At 51.2% G+C, this 19,953-nt stretch overlaps 1 protein-coding gene across 2 annotated transcripts in view; it reads left to right on the top strand.

The window, feature by feature from the left end:
• Window positions 1-19,953, top strand: part of CHAT (choline O-acetyltransferase) — a 91,978-nt gene that overhangs the window by 41,875 nt on the left and 30,150 nt on the right. Inside the window, exons 2-6 of one of the 2 annotated variants that reach the window (XM_061550718.1) lie at window positions 9,532-9,635; window positions 11,597-11,788; window positions 16,563-16,681; window positions 18,151-18,204; window positions 19,127-19,307. In XM_061550718.1, coding sequence (XP_061406702.1) covers window positions 9,585-9,635; window positions 11,597-11,788; window positions 16,563-16,681; window positions 18,151-18,204; window positions 19,127-19,307 — 597 coding nt within the window. In that variant the 5' untranslated portion in view covers window positions 9,532-9,584. Of the gene's footprint in view, window positions 1-9,531; window positions 9,636-11,596; window positions 11,789-12,616; window positions 12,621-16,562; window positions 16,682-18,150; window positions 18,205-19,126; window positions 19,308-19,953 lie in introns of those variants that run through there. The other variant, XM_061550719.1, reaches the window with a different exon arrangement.

Raw genomic sequence — 19,953 nt, 5'->3', positions numbered from 1 at the left:
CCGTCGACTCGTGGGGGTGTGTGTGGGGGGAAATGCGCCTCAACCGCGGTGGCCGAATGCCCCACGCCGCGACCACACCATATTAAGGCCGGCAGCAGCGCCGCGGTACCACGTAGCACGGGGGAGGTCATCCAATTCCCTGATCGCCGGAAACCGTGAGAATTAATCCCGATAAGGGTCTCTCGGATAAAAACCGGTCGATCAGGTAACCTTCCCTTCCAGCTCTATGGGGGGGGGGGGATGCGTGCGGGTGTGTGCTTATGTGGGGCGGGTGATTGGGGGCAGTGCGGTGGGGGAAGCCGGGCGGCTCCCTGGCTCGGCAGAGCGGCCCCGTCGCTGTGGCACCACATAGCCCCCCGGGGTGCCAGTCCCCGTCCCGGGTTGACTTGAGCACCTCGCCTGGGTTGCCCCCACGAGGTATCGCCGCGGGGTCCGCGGGATTCGCCCGGCCCTTGTGGTTGGCCTCGGGGGTGGCGGCTCCGTCTCCTGGGGCTCCGGCGGGGGTCTCCTCCTCCATTCCAACGGCTCCCCTCGGCCTCTGGCACCTGCGGGCTGGGGAACAAACTCAGAGGCGGTGGGGTTTAAGGGTCGCCGTCCTCGTCGCCCCCGGCCCCGCCCGGGGCCCCTCGGAGCCCGGGGCTCCGTGGGGCCCATGTACTGCGCGAGGCCCCCGGGCACGGGGGGTGGGGGGACCCCGGGGTTTCGGGGTACTTGGACGGCGGGGCTCCCCCCCTCGGGGGCTGGTCGCCACGGCTTCAGTCGGCGGATGTTGACCACCATCTCCCGGCCCCTCTCTCCTCCCTGAATCAGCACCGTCCATGGTGAGATCTGCCGTCTCACAATCCAGGGTCCTCGCCAGTAGGTGGTCAGCTTCCCCACCTGTCCGGCACCGACGCGGGGAGTGTACAGCCACACCTCGGAGCCCGCAGTGTAGAAGGGGGGCTCCATACGGGGTCGGGCGCCCTGCTCTTGCCGCTGGTGCGCGGCCTCTCCGTGCGGGCAGGCTCGGCCCCTGGCCCCTCGCAGGGTCTCCAGCAAGTGCTCCACGGGGTGGCTCCCTTCCTCCCGTTGCGGCGGAGGAACACCGAACAGCAGATCTGCGGGCAGGCGAGACTCGCGACCAAACATCATTAGGAACGGGGTCTGTCCTGTAGAGGTGTGAACGGCGGTGGTGTAGGCGAACAGGGCATAGGGAAGGTGTTCGTCCCAGTCCTGTTGATTCGCGGCCGCCATGCGTTTAAGCTTCCCGGCCAGAGTCTGGTTCATCCTCTCTACCATCCCGTTCGCCTGGGGGTGATACGCCGTGGTTCGGTCCTTCTGGATCCCGAACTCTCGGCACAGCGCCTGAAATAATTCGGCCTCGAATTCACTACCCTGGTCGGTAATGACTCGTTCGGGGATCCCGCACTTAAGTACATAGTTTTCCACGAAGGCCCGGGCCACTACAAGGGCTGTTTTATCTGGGATAGCCACCGCCACGGGGTAGCGGGTGAAGTATTCCACCGCTACGAGAATATATCGGTTGCCCCGGTGGGATCGTGGAAAGGGCCCCTGCAGGTCGATTCCGACCAACTGATTCGTCCGACTGACTCGGAACGGCCTCACGGGTACCTGGTACCTCGCCGGCTTTTGCCCACACTGCTGACAGGCCCGGCAGCCCTGCACCCAGGCGGCCACATCTTGTGCCAATTTGGGCCAGAGATACTGGCGACGCAGGGTCTCCCGGGTGCGCCGTTCCCCATCATGGCCCCCGAGTGGGTGGTCATGCACCAGCCGTAGCAGCTGGGGTCGCACCTGGGCAGGAACACAGATGCCCCCCGGCTGGCCGGCCTCGGTTAACTCCCGTACCACTCCGTTCCGCACACACAACCGGGCATACAAACCGCTCCAGGGTCCTGGTAGGGCGCTCTTTTCCTCCCGCAGTGCCGCCTCCACTGCCGCCAGATCCGGATCTCGCTGCTGGGTCTGTCTCAGCTGCTCGTCGTTTAGGCCCGGGAAGGCGCAGCCGACGTCCTCCTGGATCCGTCCGATCGGGTCCCGAGCCGCGGGTCCCGCGCTTGCCGGGCGGTCGACGGGATCCTCAGTGCCACCTGTGAGGGTTTCTGTGGCGCACACTGCACTCTCCCTCGCTGGGGGGGGGTCAGTGGCCGCGGCCTCTCGGGGGTCCGTTGCCTGCCGGCAGCGTCCCCCCGTGAAACACGGGCAGGCCTCCTCCGCCCTCGTCTCGGCGTACACCGTGGGTCGCCTCGATAAGGCGTCCGCGTTTGCATGCGTCCGGCCAGCCCGATACTCGATTTGCAGGTTGTACTCCTGCAACTGCGCCAACCACCGGGCCATCTGCCCCCGTGGCTCCTTGAATGTAAGAAGAAACTGCAGAGCATAATGGTCAGTGCGTACGCGACATCTCCTGCCGTACAAATACGGTCGGAACTGTTTGCATGCGAAAATCACGGCGTACAACTCTTGGCGGGTCACGCAATAGTTCAGCTCGGCCCCACTCAAGGTCCGGCTGGCGTACGCGATGACTCGTTCCGCCCCATCCTGTACCTGTGACAACACCGCGCCCAGCCCGCTGCTGCAGGCGTCGGTGTCCAAAATAAAATCGGTGGTAAAATCGGGGAAAGCGAGGGTGGGGGCGTGGGTGAGGTGGTCTTTGAGAGTGGTGAAGGCCGTCTGGCAGGCCCCCGTCCACTGGTAGGGGTGCTTAGGGGAGGTGAGTTGGGTGAGGGGGCGTGCAATCTCGCTGAATCCCTTTACAAATCGACGATAATAGGTGGCGAGCCCCAAAAATGATCTGATCTCCGTCAGATTCCTTGGCCGTGGCCACTCCACTACGGCGCGTACCTTCTCCGGATCGGTGCGCACGCCTGCCTCGCTGACGCGATGCCCGAGGTACCCCACCTCGCGTTGTGCGATGTAACACTTACGTGGCTTGAGCTTGAGATGAGCCGCTCGCAGCCGCTGGAACACCTCTCGAAGCCTGGACCAATGCTCAGACAAAGATCTACTGAACACTATCACATCGTCCAAGTAAATCAGGCACTGTTCCCACTGCAAGCCCCGCATCACCAACTCCATCAACCGCTGGAACGTCGCGGGCGCGTTAGTGAGTCCGAACGGCAACACTCAAAACTCAAACAGGCCCATCGGGGTGGTGAATGCTGTTTTTGGCCGATCCTCCTCCGTCATCTCCACCTGCCAGTAACCGGACGCCAGATCGAGGGTGGAAAAATACCGCGCTCCTGCGAGACTGTCGAAGGTGTCGTCGATGCGAGGTATGGGGAAGGCATCGCCGAGCGTGACTGCGTTTAGTTTACGGTAATCGACGCAGAATCGGGTTGACCCATCCTTTTTCGTTACTAGTACCACCGGGGCTGACCAGGGGCTCGCCGAGGGCTGAATTATGTTATCGCGAAGCATGTCCCCAACTGCCTCTTTGATTTGGGCGCGTTCGGGTGCGCCCACTCGGTACGCAGGGAGTTTGATGGGTCGGGCTGCACCGGTGTCAATTTGATGCTTAACAAGGTCGGTCCGACCCACGTCCGAGTCGTGTTCGCTGAACACGTCGGCATACTCCCGCAGTAACTCGCGCAGCCGATCGGCCTCTCCCTTAGGTAAGTCCGCCCATGGTACATGTAACGCGTCGAGCAGGGGAACGACCTCGGCTCGGGGAGTCGGGCCGACTCGCCAGGCCAGGTCCTGCTCACCCGCAGGACGACCGGGGTCCTCAGCCCAGAGTGCGAACACCGAGTCGTTAGAGTGGCGTGCGTGCAGGGGGTGTACTGTGGCTATTGGGGTGCGCCGTCGCAGTATCGCGGGGGTATTGTGGGGGTTAAACATCCGCATAAACAATCGGTCCCCATCTGCGTTTACCAACGTGGCGGATCCCACAACCCCATACCGTTTTGCCAACTCCGGGTGAGGAGTTAGCATTACCTCCCCTGATGGTCGGAGCGCGGGGTCGGTGGGGGATGTTGCCACCGGCACCAGCATCTCGGTGAGCGGGCCGATGGTGACTGCCGTCGTCAGGATAGCGGCCACAGGTGCAAAGCGGCGGCGCGTCGGTTCTCGTCCCAGGAACGGTATCCGCTCGCCGTTGCTCTCCATGGTGGCGCATCGCTGGCGGGGTTGCACGTTGAGTCCCAGCCGTTCTAAGAGGTCGGTACCTGCGATACACTCGTGACACAACGCACTCGACACGTAGAACTCCTGGGTGCACACCTGACTGCCTATGCGGACCTCTAGGGTGGCTCTCCCCAGCAGCCCCATTCCGGCTCCGCTCGCCGTGTGCAGCGCGCGGTCCGGTGCCTGCAGGTGACGCACGTCGACCCCGATCGCGCTGCAGTGCGCTGCGCTCACGAGCGAGGCCACCGCCCCCGTGTCCAGCAGGATTCGGGTACGCACTCCGTTTACCTCCCCTTCCACCAGCGACGTGGCCCCCGTGATCCCCGCCACCAGCTCCCGCAGCCAGTCGCCAGGAGTCACCGTTTCTGTGGGCGTTGTTGCTGGAACCTGTGTGGAGATCACTCGCTCGCCATTATTCTCATTATCGTCCATTTGTATCGGGACCGCGTCGATTGCACCCCTAGTTGGTCCGCTCTCTAGGGGGCGTTGGAGTTTAACCCCCCGCGTCTGTCTCGCTCGGGTGATTTCAGGACAGTCCCTCACTAGATGCCCTCGGCGATCGCACATATAACATGCCCGGGGAGGGGGGGCGGTTCCGTAGCGGGTCCCCTGTCCGCTCCCTCCCCCCCCATTACGCCGCTGTCCACCCTCCGCCTCTAGTCGGGCTACCCTCCCAGATAACCCTCCCACCGTGGCGCGTAGGTCCCCCATTTCGGATCGGATGGTCTCAACGGAGGATTGCAGTTTGGTCATATTTTTATTTGCTTCCTCGCGTACCTGGGTTACCCTTTCACCTACTTGGGTTATCATATCTCCCATGCCGGCCTGTAACCCGGCTACCCACCCCGGGGTCGTCTCGTTGGGTCTCTGTGGCTCTCTTTCCCGGCCCCTTACCGTCCTCGCGAGCTCCTGTCCCTCCTCCTCGTCTTCCGAGAGCAGGCTCGCAATGGCGCGCTCTCGTCCCAGCCCCCGGAGCTGCGCGCGTTCGCTGTGAATTCTTTCACACTTACGTGCGCGCTCGACAAGGGTGTTAAACGGAAGACGTGGGCAGCTCATGTCTGGCTGCCACCACGCCGTGCGAGACAGGTACCGCTGGATTTTCTCGGCGGCCAGTTCCTCAATAACATCAGTTGCGTACCCCGGGCGTGCGATCTTTGTTAACTCACGCACATCCTCGGCATAATCACGTAGATCTTCGCCAGGTTGGCGCCGGCGCGCCTCTAAGGCCGATTTTGCTTCCTCCTCGTCACGCGTGCCAAAACGCTGATCGAGTCGGCGCATCAGCTCCTCTAGCTGTGTCTGTGCGCTCGCGGGTAACGCTTCTACAAAATCGGCTGCCCGCCCATCAAGATTCATATTAAGTTGACGTACTGCCTGCGCGTCCGTCCATCCATTAATTTCCTTGGCCCCTAAGAGATTGCGGGCGAATGCCTTCCACGAAGGGGCCCCCCGGCCGGTAAATATTAGTCTTATTTTAGCGTGAGGTAACGCGGGGGTCCGTACCGCTTCTGACACCAATTTGTGGGGGTCGCTAGCCCCCGAAATCCCTCCCTCGATAATGCTAACGGCCGGGCTAGCATCATCAATCGCCCCCCCGCTGCTAAGCGAACCGCTGCTAAGTTCCTCACCCATGGTGTGGGAGCCGTCGCCCGAGGGTTCCACTCCACCGCGGGTCCGCGTAGCAGGCATGGTTAATTACGTACGCGCACACCCACACACACAGCTCTGTACGGCACTCACTCTTGCGCTTCTCTGCGCCGCGCTGGCCGCTCACGTTACAATCGCGCACCTGGGGTACGCCGATTACGCACGCCGCGAGCTTACGCACACACAGTACCACACGCGTTCCCACACGCAACCCGCGCGCTCAGCTCCGCGCAGCGCTCACTCACGTGGCGAACCACTGTGCACACAGCGCACCCACACGCTCACACTGCACGACAAGATCACGCGAGACCACGCTTCGCTATTAATGATTTATTATATGCCACATGCGAATTGATGTTGAATCAGTGAGTCGACGAGGCTGGCCTATTCCACTAAACCTGTACCTATTCCCTATTTATCGGCTATGATTCTAATTCCCCTTCTTACTCACTGTTAAGTGTCCACGGCGGTCCGCTGATCCTTCTGTTAACCGCGTGCCTCGGTGCGTCGCACGGACGTCCGGGTCGCTGGCTCGAGCTGCGTCTGGTCGCCTGGCGCTGGAGTAAGAGAGCGATTTCCCCTCTGCGCTCCTCTATTTATCCTCCCTACCTCCCAAAGGGGATGCTGCGCTGAACAATGGGCTCGTGCACCCCAAGCCCGCGCACGGCAGTCCCCAGGCGCTGTTGATATGCTAATCAGTGTGCTGCGTGCAAGGCGTAAATCCTAATTACTCCCTTACCCTTCCTACCAATGGGGCTTGCGCGCTCAAGCGCAATTATCCCAACCCTCCATGACTATGCGCAACAGCCCCTGTGACCCCGCTATTCATGCTGTCCCGTGCCTCCCCTGCTTGCCCCGTCGACTCGTGGGGGTGTGTGTGGGGGGAAATGCGCCTCAACCGCGGTGGCCGAATGCCCCACGCCGCGACCACACCATATTAAGGCCGGCAGCAGCGCCGCGGTACCACGTAGCACGGGGGAGGTCATCCAATTCCCTGATCGCCGGAAACCGTGAGAATTAATCCCGATAAGGGTCTCTCGGATAAAAACCGGTCGATCAGGTAACCTTCCCTTCCAGCTCTATGGGGGGGGGGGGGATGCGTGCGGGTGTGTGCTTATGTGGGGCGGGTGATTGGGGGCAGTGCGGTGGGGGAAGCCGGGCGGCTCCCTGGCTCGGCAGAGCGGCCCCGTCGCTGTGGCACCACACGTCACCACGGCGCTTGTGCCAAGCCATGTGCAGTCTGAAGCCACGTGAAGTGTCGAAGGCTCAGGAGGTCATGGAACAAACCCAGGTGCCATAGGTTGACTGACGGAGATGACTGGCAGAACCACCAGCTGTGCCCCCTACTGTGCCAACTTGCTGTATTTTATCCGCCCGGCGCTCCGTTCGTTGTTGTGAGCATCGCTCCTCTGTCCCTCCATTGTTGTTGGAGGGCGACTGCCCAGTAGCGTCCTTCACAACCCACCTTCATAGAGGCTGATCTTGACACCGCTGGTACCAATCATCGGCAAGTCCACTCAGCTCACGTTCACACACACATACATGTGCACGTGTAGAGGCTTTGAATTAAATGTTGTTTTCTCTATCATTTATCCCAGTTATTTTCGTGGGGGGTATCGATACATGAATCACCTCGTTTATTTGGTTCCATGGTAGTGGGTTCTGGGTAAAATATGATTACACTGGAAAGAATCTGTTTCTGTTTCACTGCAATAAAATAAAACGTTGGTCCATCATACATTTGACAGTAGATGAACGTCAATTTAGTCATTCATCCATGCAGAGGTCAATGCATGAGAACAACGATGTGGGAAATCCACGGTGGTGGGCGCAATGGAGAGACTTATTCCCACCATAGGAATGTCGAATTTCCACCACCGGTAGAGTGCTACTCACATAGATGAGCATGTAGACCGTTTTGACTTTGGCTTTCGTAAATTAAAATATTTAATATGGATCACCCCTCGAGATGTATACAGTATGTCATTGGCAAGGGAGTCCAGAGTGGATGGTGCCATCTCCCGAAATGTATTATTTAGCAGTTTATCTTCTTGGTTCTTTCGGTAAAGTCACGTAGAAGGGGAAAAAAAAACCAAATAAAACATAATAAAATAGCCTTGTTCTTCACCTGAGGACGGCTGCTTGCATTGTGGCCGAAACGTCGTGAGAATTGTATTTTATTATGTTTTATTTTTATTATTTTATTATTTCCCTTCTACGTGAATAACGTTGTCTATCCGACAGCCCTGTTCTTCACCTGATGACGGCTGCTTGCGTTGTGGCCGAAACGTCGTGAGAATTGTATTTTATTGTTTTATTTTTATTATTTTATTATTTCCCTTCTACGTGAATGACGCTGTCTATCCGACAGCCCTGTTCTTCACCTGAGGACGGCTGCTTGCGTTGCAGCCGAAACGTCATGAGAATTGTATTTTATTATGTTTTATTTTTATTATTTTATTATTTCCCTTCTACGTGACTTTACCAAAAGAACCAAGAAGGTGAATCCCTGCAGTCACGAAAGCTTTAAATCGAAATTTTGCAGTTTATATTAACAATTGTGGTTTTAACACTTTATATGTGATAGGCTCAGCGTATTGCCTGTCCTGCCTCTTCGTTTTTTTCCTAATCCATCCCCCTGTTGTTATTCACAAGATTAGATTTCACAATATCATGGAAATATCCCAAAGATGCAATCACCACTACACGCAGGCTCCAGCGCACACACACTATTACGAGCCATCACGTGGACGAACATAACACGCAGGTAACACCATAACACAAACACGAATATATTTCTGCCTGTTTCTACATGCTATCAAAACGTGCGAGGAATATACCTGTATATGAATGCGCATTCAGTAGCATCAAGTTATATATATAACGCACCAGCAAGTACGGAAATTCTACATGTGCTGTAAGCCTCTTGGCTCAGTAAGGACTATCTTAATAGCATCATTACTGGTGTTTCATCTCAAGGGATTAGAACAACGCAATGAGGGAGGGTATGTTCCGTTCGCGACACGAGTGTTGCAATTCTGTACACCTAGACAATGAATATACGTGGGCGCGTGCGATTGTCAGCGTTATTTAAATTTCCCTCTGATGTCAGACACGTGGGTTTGTTTCTGACCGTGCCACGCCAATACTGGTAATTTGGTTTATGAACGTGAACTGCGCCTCTTCTACGTAGACTCAGCCTAAAATCGTTTCCTGATATGAAAATGTTAGAGGAGACAAAGGTGGGCACAGACCTCGTGCTAGCTTCACCACCCTATCATGGGCAATGTCTGCCTTAGTAGGAGTTCACTAACATCACTTTCTTTAGCAGTTTATAGGTTAAATGGGGGGGTCTTTATCCACAGATGTTGTACTTACTGTGTATATCACGAGGTCAAATCATCTCCCGAGGCGAGAAATAAGTTGGGTCGTGATCAGCACCACTGATGGCCTGCGGCCAGTGGTAAAAATGTCCTATTTTATATGGCAGGAACCAATTATATAATGCAATACTTTATGGTATGAGTAGGTGGCTGGCTATCCCGAGTGTGGGATGGATTCTCATTGCACGCCTGCTCAGTGTTGGGCACGTTGGCCACCTATAATTGACCCCCGTGTTTGTATGCATGTACTTCTTTAGCACCGTACGTAGCCAACCATGCTAAGCGGAGGCGCGTGTAAAGGACAACAAACTAATTCCCAGCGGAGGGTATTAATGATCGATGTGTGATGTTGCTTGTGTCCATGTGCCCGCTGCAGGAATACAATAACCCGGAATACAATAACGCGGTGCTGCAGTGGTGGGAGACACCATGCCCGTGCTCGAGAAGCCATCGAAGGAGGCCAGAAGGAGAGACAGCCAGGTAAAGGGTGAGGAGGTTGGGCAGCAGAGGAGAGAGTAGGTGGCATTTCCTGTACGCACAGGAGGTTTACTAACAAGCATGGTCATGGCAAACTAAATCAGTGCTCAGATTTGCCATGAGCTTGGTATAAATTAATATTTGTATATTCAAGGACCGTATACTGTAAATGTTTTAATATTTGTGTATAGTATACCGCTGCACTATTAATTCACGATGAAGTTGAAAATGTACTTTGATTTATGTAAGAACATATAAGACATTTGACCTACAGAAATCATGGCACAAATCTTAAAGTTCCAAGCTTGAATCCAGGAAGCTGCGATTATATTCTTTAAGTGCACTGACATGATATTAAGTAGAGTGAAGTTTATTTTTATTTTATCCAGGTGAGAAGTCGACAGACCAGATAGTCTAACTTGCAAGAGTGACCTTGGTCAACAAACTTATAAAAACAATAAACTAATATAAATTACAGCAATGACGAACACGGATAATCAGAGCGATAACTATGGCATTACAGGAGGCGTTGGAAATACAGTGCAAAGAAAAATCAATATTAAAGAAAATACATTTCTTGTAATGTCAATTGGCTTGGACTTAATGCGCTTTGCTGTACATGTAGATGTGTATAATTTAATTAAATGATCTCATCATGCACTGTGAATTGTTATATCTGTACATAGTTATGAGCGTGTCAATGGCATGTCTGTGGGGCTTCAGGGTTCCTTCCACATTTCAAACACACCTAAAGGGATTGGCCAGATATCTCAGTGTGAGTATGCTCCTTAAAATATTCTGAAGACTAAGTGAGCCTATCCTGGATGAACATAGTATATTATTGACTTAAAGCTTTCGTGATTGCAGGAATTCATATTCTTTGGGGTCTTTCGGTAAAGTCACGTAGATAGGTTCAAATAAAATGACAAAAAACTACGATGTTTCAATCGCAACACAAGTATACGTTCCTGATTACGACCGCTTGTGTTGCGATCGAAACGTCGTAGATTTTTGTTATTTTGTTATTTTCTTTGAACCTATCTACGTGACTTTACCGAAAGACCCAAAGAATATAGTAAATGATTGTCATAATAATTTAATTTTTTTATGTTTTTGTGACCCATCAGAGCAGGACACGGGATTCTCATCGGGAGAGATGGAGCCTCGGAGTAATGTAATCACGGTGTTAGAATAACAATGACATTGATTGAATTATATGCAATGGAGGGGCAGGTGGGTAATTTGGAGGGGACTAAACAATGACATGTCACAAGAATCCCACGTGACAGGTCAGGATCGTTCAAGGCACTAGACTCCAGGTGAAGATGTTGGGCCATAAGAATTAGACCACGAGCTCTCCGATCCATCCTCTACCATCTACATAACCCCCCTGATGAACACAATTTGAATGTATCGGTGTCTTAATGAAGCTGTACCTAAAGGAACTGCACAAAATATGGACATGCACACTAAATGTAAATAGAATGTAATTGCATTGAGAAACATAAGACATCTCATGGGTAGGAGAAAGTCGTATGCAGAGAAGAGTTATGTCTTGATCCTGGACCCCAACAAGTGCACGGGGTAGGCAGCACGGATTGCTGGAGGGAGGGGCATGCATAAGGCCAGTGGCATAGTGGAGATGTTATGGGCCCTGTCGTAGCATATACAATTTGGCCTCCTGTACGTAACTTGGCACGTGGGCGCTTCCAGCACATGGGCTCTGAGACAGATACACCGTTGAACTCTTGATAGTCATCACCATCATCACGACCCATGGGCAGATAGCCCACCGGTGTCCACTGCACACGTCGTCGTGTGTTTCCACTTTCCTCTGTCTCTGTGCCAAGACGCTCAAGGAGTGCTACGTCTTTCTGGCACGAACATCTTACGTCATCGTCAAGTCATTCGCTGTTAGGTCTGCTAACGCGCCTCTCCACCCCCCACCCACCCTCCCACGCCAGGCCATCCCACTGCTGCCCGTGCCACCTCTGGCCGACACCCTGCGGCGCTACCTGGACTGCATGCGGCACCTTGTGGCCCCCGAGCAGTTCCGGCGCACGCAGGTGCTGGTGGAGCGCTTTGCGGCGCCGGGGGGACACGGGGAGCGTCTGCAAAGGGCCCTCGTGGAGCGACGCACGCAGCACACGAACTGGGTGGGTGTCGACTCGTACACACAGGCACCCACGCACGCAGCACACGAACTGGGTGGGTGTCGACTCGTACACACAGGCACCCACGCACGCAGCACACGAACTGGGTGGGTGTCGACTCGTACACACAGGCACCCACGCACGCAGCACACGAACTGGGTGGGTGTCGACTCGTACACACAGGCACCCACGCACGCAGCACACGAACTGGGTGGGTGTCGACTCGTACACACAGGCACCCACGCACGCAGCACACGAACTGGGTGGGTGTCGACTCGTACACACAGGCACCCACGCACGCAGCACACGAACTGGGTGGGTGTCGACTCGTACACACAGGCACCCACGCACGCAGCACACGAACTGGGTGGGTGTCCACTCGTACACACAGGCACCCACGCACGCAGCACACGAACTGGGTGGGTGTCCACTCGTACACACAGGCACCCACGCACGCAGCACACGAACTGGGTGGGTGTCGACTCGTACACACAGGCACCCACGCACGCAGCACACGAACTGGGTGGGTGTCGACTCGTACACACAGGCACCCACGCACGCAGCACACGAACTGGGTGGGTGTCGACTCGTACACACAGGCACCCACGCACGCAGCACACGAACTGGGTGGGTGTCCACTCGTACACACAGGCACCCACGCACGCAGCACACGAACTGGGTGGGTGTCCACTCGTACACACAGGCACCCACGCACGCAGCACACGAACTGGGTGGGTGTCGACTCGTACACACAGGCACCCACGCACGCAGCACACGAACTGGGTGGGTGTCGACTCGTACACACAGGCACCCACGCACGCAGCACACGAACTGGGTGGGTGTCGACTCGTACACACAGGCACCCACGCACACGCGCGCGCGCGTGCGCCTCTCACCGCTGAGTATTTGTGACCTCGATAACGAAGCTGTTCCGATCTCTCCGATGTTGTGCGTTACAGCAGCGTAACTAGCGTGGGGGGCAGGGGGTGCCTTGCCCCCCCCCATCCCCCATCCCTTGTGGTCAAAGCTACGAGCTGGGGGCCCCCTTGACAAGCACCATGAGATATGTTTCAACAAACGTGGAAAACTAAAAAAAGTATTTCAAACGCGGTTTACATTTTTTTGTATGAACATGCTTTCATTTACGTTCCACTTTTTATTTTAATTCAATTGGGCTATATTTCGCGGCGATATTTAGCCTCGGTGCGACCGTGTGAGACAAATCAAATATCGGGGCCCCACCTGACCGATTGACGCCTCCCCCTGAGCTGATAATGTAGCCACGACGCCACTAGTGCTTTGCTGTAACACTTGTCAACTGTCCTCCCGGTTAATTTTACAAGATTAATCTGTCTAGCTTAGTCTCTGTCGACTTCTGTTTCTTTTTCCTTCCACTTTACGACACACCAGCAGCTTCTCCAAGTTTCTTTCATCACACCTGTAAGCTATGTGGCCAATATACTTTAGTTTCCATGTATTCGTATGAATCTCTCGCAGTTCAACTTTCTCGGTTTTTCTTTCTTGCCATCCACTTGATATGTGATAATTATCTTCTCCAGCGCCACGGTTCCAAAGATTTCTGCTATCATGCCACATCGATCACCAAGGTTTCACATGCATGCATTGCAATCTTGAAAACACACGTGCACTACTGCAGCATAACAAAAGGAGGCTTAACGTAACCCTCCCCCACGGTCCATCATGGCTCCTACCCCCCCTTAACCTGTATATAGTCTCGTGTCTCTTAGAGTTTTCTCCACTTGATACAGTCATTTTGTTGTGACGGTGCCACCTGAAGACGGAAGCTTGTGTTGCCTCCGAAACGTCGTGATTTCATTTATTTTTATTTTATTTTTTACCTACGTGACTTTACCGATAAACCAAAGAGTATGGACCCTTGCAGTCACGAAAACTTCAAATCTAGAAGAATCTGGCCAGGTGGTGGCTGTGGATAGCACAATTCGATCACAGTTGGAATGTTCCGAGTTCACATCTTGGCTCAGGGTTGACCTGGTCTATCGTCATTCGGGAGTCCATACAATGAATACAACTTTTGTGGGAAGTTAACAGTGGTTATTGTATTACGACTATTACTGTTTTTTTTATTTGACCAGGTAATGCCCACTGAGCTGTATAGCTCTTTTTCAGAAGCGACCTGGCCACAAATGATAGCTCCACGAAGTGGTTTATGTAGAAATTGACAGCAACCAAATACTCTAAACGCATGTTTCTAAATGTCCGGAAACCAGAGGACCGGGAGAAAGAAGCAATGCGACCACGGGGAGAACATGTAAATTCTGAATATACAGGTGTCAGGGTCGGGATCGAACCCACGACCTTCTGTATACCAGATGAGGTAGTTAACACTCCGGGAGCAAGAGCAGAGCCCCTCACCATTCTGGCGAATTGCCCGATGATGCTGGATGCAATTACCAGCGAAACGTCGTACTCAAAAATTGTAAATGTTATGGTTTCACTCTTCAACACACCGGTGGGCTAAAGTAGTGAACTATTTGTCTTTTTTCAACGTGACACTTTTTTGCTAGTTGGCCATGTCGGGTGGTGGAGGGTTACGACACATTTATAAATAACGCGATCTAAACCCAAAAACGTTTATTATGAGTTAACATCTCGCCACCGTGGGGCAGCTGGACAACTGCCCTTCATCTGAAAATCAACGGTGCAACATTCGTGAAAATATTGCTCGTGGCATTATGTAAATGCAATGTCAAGCAGCCACTGCTTCAGTCAATACACGGGATGACATGCCAAGCAAGCATTGCATGGAGTATTGCTGTAAATGAAATTTAAAGGAAGATCGCAATGTATCGACCAACTCGTCTTCATCTGGAAATATGAAGGTTTCCAGAGAGTATCGTGTCATATTAAATATACTGGAAAGGATGTGTGGAGTTGTAGGGTGGTAGGTATCAAATTTAACAGAGTTGATATCAGTTTCACTCACGTGCAAGGTGTGTGAAGTTATACAAAGTGGTTATACTAAGTGTATGAAATTCTGTTTAACATGGGTTATCTGGAACAATCTTGAAATAAGGTGCATTTGGATAACCAAAATAGTTCAAATTCAGTTTTAAAATGGGAAATCATGAATTGCAACACTTCCATGATTGGCTCTAGTTGTCACATGGGTTAACGAATGTCACAATATTTCAACTTGTAACGCGCAAATAATCGTTCACTCCTCAAAGAGAGACGACTCAGAGGCGTGAGGATCACTGACAATCAGGAAAGCAGCGAGGCAGTGAGTTGGCACCAAATTCCTCTCCCCCCCTCCAAGTTCTGCGGTCCTATACATCTCCTCGACGTCCACGCAAAGAGATTGTTTTCATTTCTGTGATCTACCAACCGTCGCCTCCACAGTGCTGAGTTACAGGCGTGCGCCACCACCGCCCGGCTTAATATTTACAATTTATATTTACCAAGATAAATACTTGCTGTGCGTGATTTATTCATGTACCGCTCGTTTACCCTTTTCCATGAAATGCATTGATGTTTTTCTCAGCTCGTGTGGTTGATTTAAATAAAAGTAATTGTACAATTTTAGTAACTCATTAATTATCTATTGATTAAAACCGAGCTTTGATCAATTACACACAATTTGGTTTCTCATTGAAACTAAGGAATGTACACAAAGTATCTCACAATTTGAATATTTTTCGCAAATATAGCCACTTATTTATTGTCCCTCATGTTCTTTTAAAAGGCCATTCAATTGTGATTCTACAGATGATAACTAACGAAAGCAGCCTGCGTCATTAGCTTTGTTTTGCCATATCCATAATTCGCTCTCTTTGACTCTCATAACATAATTAGTCAGCAGAACTGCGCTTGTTAGCATGCCCATTAAATTGCAATTAACTCGGTGTTAATCACATTGATTGCGTGTCAATCCCCATAAACAGGGCAAGCAGGTCACGTGTGTGTGTACACAGTAATTAATTGCTACTTCAGCAGTCACGCGCAGATTGATTAAGTGAAAGTAATAAAAAAAATTCCCAAAATCAACACTCAGAGAATTGTTATTCATCCTGAGTTCACGTTCGAGATTTGAAGCTTTCGTGACTGCAAGGATTCATATTCTTAGGTTTTTTCGGTAAAGTCATGTAGGTAAAACATTAAAATTAATAAAAGTAAAATAAAATAAAAATCACGACGTTTCGGAGGCAACACAAGCTTCCGTCTTCAGGTGGAACCGTCACAGCCCGACAGCTGTATCAAGTAAATGAGAGATTGCAGGAGATACCACTCCGTATATATAATGGTTGAGGGGGGGGGGCAGGAATGGCCCACTCTTAATTATTATGGAGAAATAAGATCTGTTTAGAGTTCGGTGAGGACACAGCAGCGGATGTGAGTGTGAAAGCGATGGGTATTACCTTGTTATCTCGGCATCTCTTGAGGAAGGCCAGCGTCTCGAGAATGTTTTACCTACGTGACTTTACCGAAAAAACCTAAGAATATGAATCTGAGTTCACGTGTTGGTGGAGACACGTAGCGAGCGTGTGTTCCAGCTGGGTGGTCCAGCACCCACACCTGTTTTTACAAAATATTTGTTGACAATTTTATATCTGGGTACCTATTTAAAGCCTTCAGTGAGTATCCGGTATCGTGTGTAAGTATCACCACTGGGGAGACAAAGGCGGTCGGCCGTGGTGCTGGCCACCCACCCCCTCGTGTACCGTATTCGCTAACATCACTTGCCCCAAAAATCTGTTTAAGGCTGTAACGGGATATTTGTCTTCATGCGCGCGTGCAGGTGTATGAGTGGTGGCTCAACGACATGTATCTTGACAATCGAGTACCATTGCCCGTCAACTCTAACCCGGGAATGGTTCTGCCAAGGCAGCTCTTCCGAGACCAGGCTGACCAACTACGGTGTGGAACTGCACACAGACTGCATTTCAATCACAGATATACGCATGTATACACAGGCAAGCACACCCCCAGTATAAACACACAAACAATGCATACAGAGTTAATGATTTTCCACGTGGCCTTACATTTAGAAATATAAACAACATTGAGTGAACTATATTTGTGCCGAATATAATTATCTATTTATTCCTTTCCTGGTGGTACAGTGGTTTGCACACTGGTGTACCTTTATCCTCAGCAGTGCATTGACCAAGGCCTGTAAACAGGACGAACGTTCGAGTTTACATCTGTATGTAATTGGGAGCAAACACATGCACACTTATGTAAATCTACAAACCGAGTTTTACTTCAATGCAAAACACAGATACATGCATAATGTATCCAGATTGAGGAATTCAGTACCAAGGACAGCCCCTCTGCATGATGTCAGTGATATGGCTTTGGCTTTGCGGCAAACTCCACTCTTACCTCATACACCATGATGCATGCATGACTCCTACTTTAAGCAATACATGTTGGGTTTATATACCATCTTAATACAGCTACGTAGCAGGAATCCCTACAGTATAGGGGATGTGTGCATCAAGGGGATAGAAATATAGATGCTATATGTGTATTACTATTCCGAAACTACTGACATTTACACTGCTGATTGATCTGGAAGGTTGCAGTAATTAAATAAACACATTAATTCATGTGAAATTTTACGTAAGCAACAGTAGTTCACACTTGTATTAATTTTTGTTTTAAATCAATGTCTTACATCTAAAATAATGTTGTTATTATATATTTTAAAACATGTATATGTTAATTCTAGATTTGAAGCTTTCGTGACTGCAAGGATTCATCCTCTTAGGTTTTTTCGGTAAAGTCACGTAGGTAATTTTTTTAAACTAATTTCTAAAAGAAATAATATTTTATTTATATTATTACTTTTAGTAATTTTTAATTGTATTTTTTACCTACGTGACTTTACCGAAAAAACCTAAGAGTATGTATATGTTAACCGTTGCTTTAATAAGTAATAGTCAATGATTAACGTAACGATTAATTACTATCATGCACCACGATTACAGTAACAGTACAATGTGATTGTAAATATGACAACGATACACTACAAACACAACAATAAAGCCGATGGAAAATAAAACGTCTTGGGGATGAGAGGGTTGATGGTGAGGGGTGATGATAGAGAGAGACAAGAAAGTAGCGAGCTGAACTGAGCTGCGCGAAGCAGCGATTGTTTTCACAGGGGGAAGGGCGAGTGAAAGAATTCAGAGTGGGAGTGGTCACATAGAAGTCACGCGAATTACGGGAGGCTTGAGTCTGATGTGGATTTATTAGATGTCCCTTCGTTATTTAAACATTCATACCAACTGGTACAGAGGTACAATGCAGTAATTGGAGGAGTTCCCTTGACGACGACGTGGCTCGCCCCCGTACCTTCTCCATGTGTGTGTGTTGTCCAGATTTGCTGCTCGGCTCATCTCAGGAATCCTGGACTACAAGGTGGTGATTGATGCGTGAGTTATTCTCGACCTCCAAGCTGGATTCCAATGGTCTTGGTTTACATTGCTCGTCATCGGAGCAGCAGGGCACCCAGTAATGAGATCAAGTTAAAATCCTGACCAGAGTTGAATCATCACCGTTGTTATCATCATCTTTATCAATAAGTACCACCCAGTAACACTCCATCACTTAGTGTAGGCAAGTGGTTGTCGAAATTACGAATTGTGGGCTTTTGAATCTGGAATGTGGAATTTCGACAATTGGCTCAAGACCACTCATGAAGACGAATCAGAGTATCGGCTATACACACAAACGCAGACTCACAATCCCACAGCTCATATACACAGCAACATACTCTCATACCCATACATCCACTGTCCTGCCCATACTCGCATTCATACTCCCATGCACAGTCAACTACAATATCCTTAGACACCGCACACTCCCATAAATATGCTCACACACACCCTAATGCAGCACATATATTTAAAATGTCATACCAATATAAATATCTCTCAAACAGCCATATATACCATTGGTGCAAGTGTTGTTCGCGAGGACATATAAAGGCCAGCGCGACATACGATGGGGCTGGTGTGGCCAGAATCACGCCCAACCACCGTTGTTTGCCCATTTCTTATGTTCACACACCTTACCAGCTACTCATTGAAGGCTAATGCCGAGGTCGTCCGGCCACGAGAGGGATATCCTCTGAAGCTATCTCAAAGATCGCAGACCTCCACACTGGCATTGAGCTCCTGAACACATATCCGTGCACAAGAACACCAGAGTTGAAAAGCTGGATAGGGGACCCAGGATCCGTTCGAACCCTATCTGTGGCCAGAAATCGAACGTGGGTTGCTAAAATAAGAGCGTTGTGCATTGAAAAAACAACAACGACCACCGCTTCCTATTCGCACACACACGTACACGCAGGCGTGCGCTGCCGCAGGACTTTGCGCGGGGCCAGCTCTCAGGCCACCCGCTGTGCATGGAGCAGTACTACCGCCTCTTCTCGTCGTACCGCTTGGCCGGGCACCCGCGCGACACCCTGGTCGCGCCACGCAGCACCGTCATGCCGGAGCCAGAGCACATCATCGTGGCCTGCAACAACCACGTGATGACCCCACGCAGCCAGCGGCCACGCACGCGCTCACTGCTAACTCCGTGTGCAGAGCGCGCACGTGGACGCGCACGTGGACGCGCACTTGTGTAGGGTGCACAACATTATCCTTGTCCGCAGAGCCGGGTTAAGCTCGTGCCCGCAGGGCCTGTGGCATCTGTTATAAAGGGGCCCTAAATAACAAAAAACACACAAATATTAAAACAATATTTTACTTGCATAGTAAACTAATTGTATTGTTATCATTTGCTATACAGCCAGATAATACGACAAATCGCTAACCTTAAATATCCAGTCGTTCATAAAAGTTGAAGGCAGTATAGAACTGTAGTAATAGAGCAAGTGCAGAATCACTGAAACGGAATTGATAGCTTGAAAGCATTTAGCGCGGGGCCCTTGAAAATGCGGAGCCCGTAGCATCTGTAGCTACTTGTGCTACTAGGATAATCCGGCACTGCTTGTCCACGTCTCATTGTATCTGTTTCGCTCTCTGGGTCTCCGCGTCTCTCTTGTTATGTCTGTGTCTGTGTCCATGCGCTCTATTACACACACACACACAAAGTGCTTGCCACAAATGAACCACAATACCTTGCTGCTGATCTCGTCGAAGAGCAAAACCATCACGCGAACCCCGGCCATG

Source organism: Lethenteron reissneri, chromosome 12 (genome assembly GCF_015708825.2).
Source record: "Lethenteron reissneri isolate LAM-NWPU_2019-01 chromosome 12, ASM1570882v1, whole genome shotgun sequence".
NCBI classification, from domain to species: domain Eukaryota; kingdom Metazoa; phylum Chordata; class Hyperoartia; order Petromyzontiformes; family Petromyzontidae; genus Lethenteron; species Lethenteron reissneri.
This window is presented reverse-complemented; position numbering and strand designations above follow the sequence as displayed.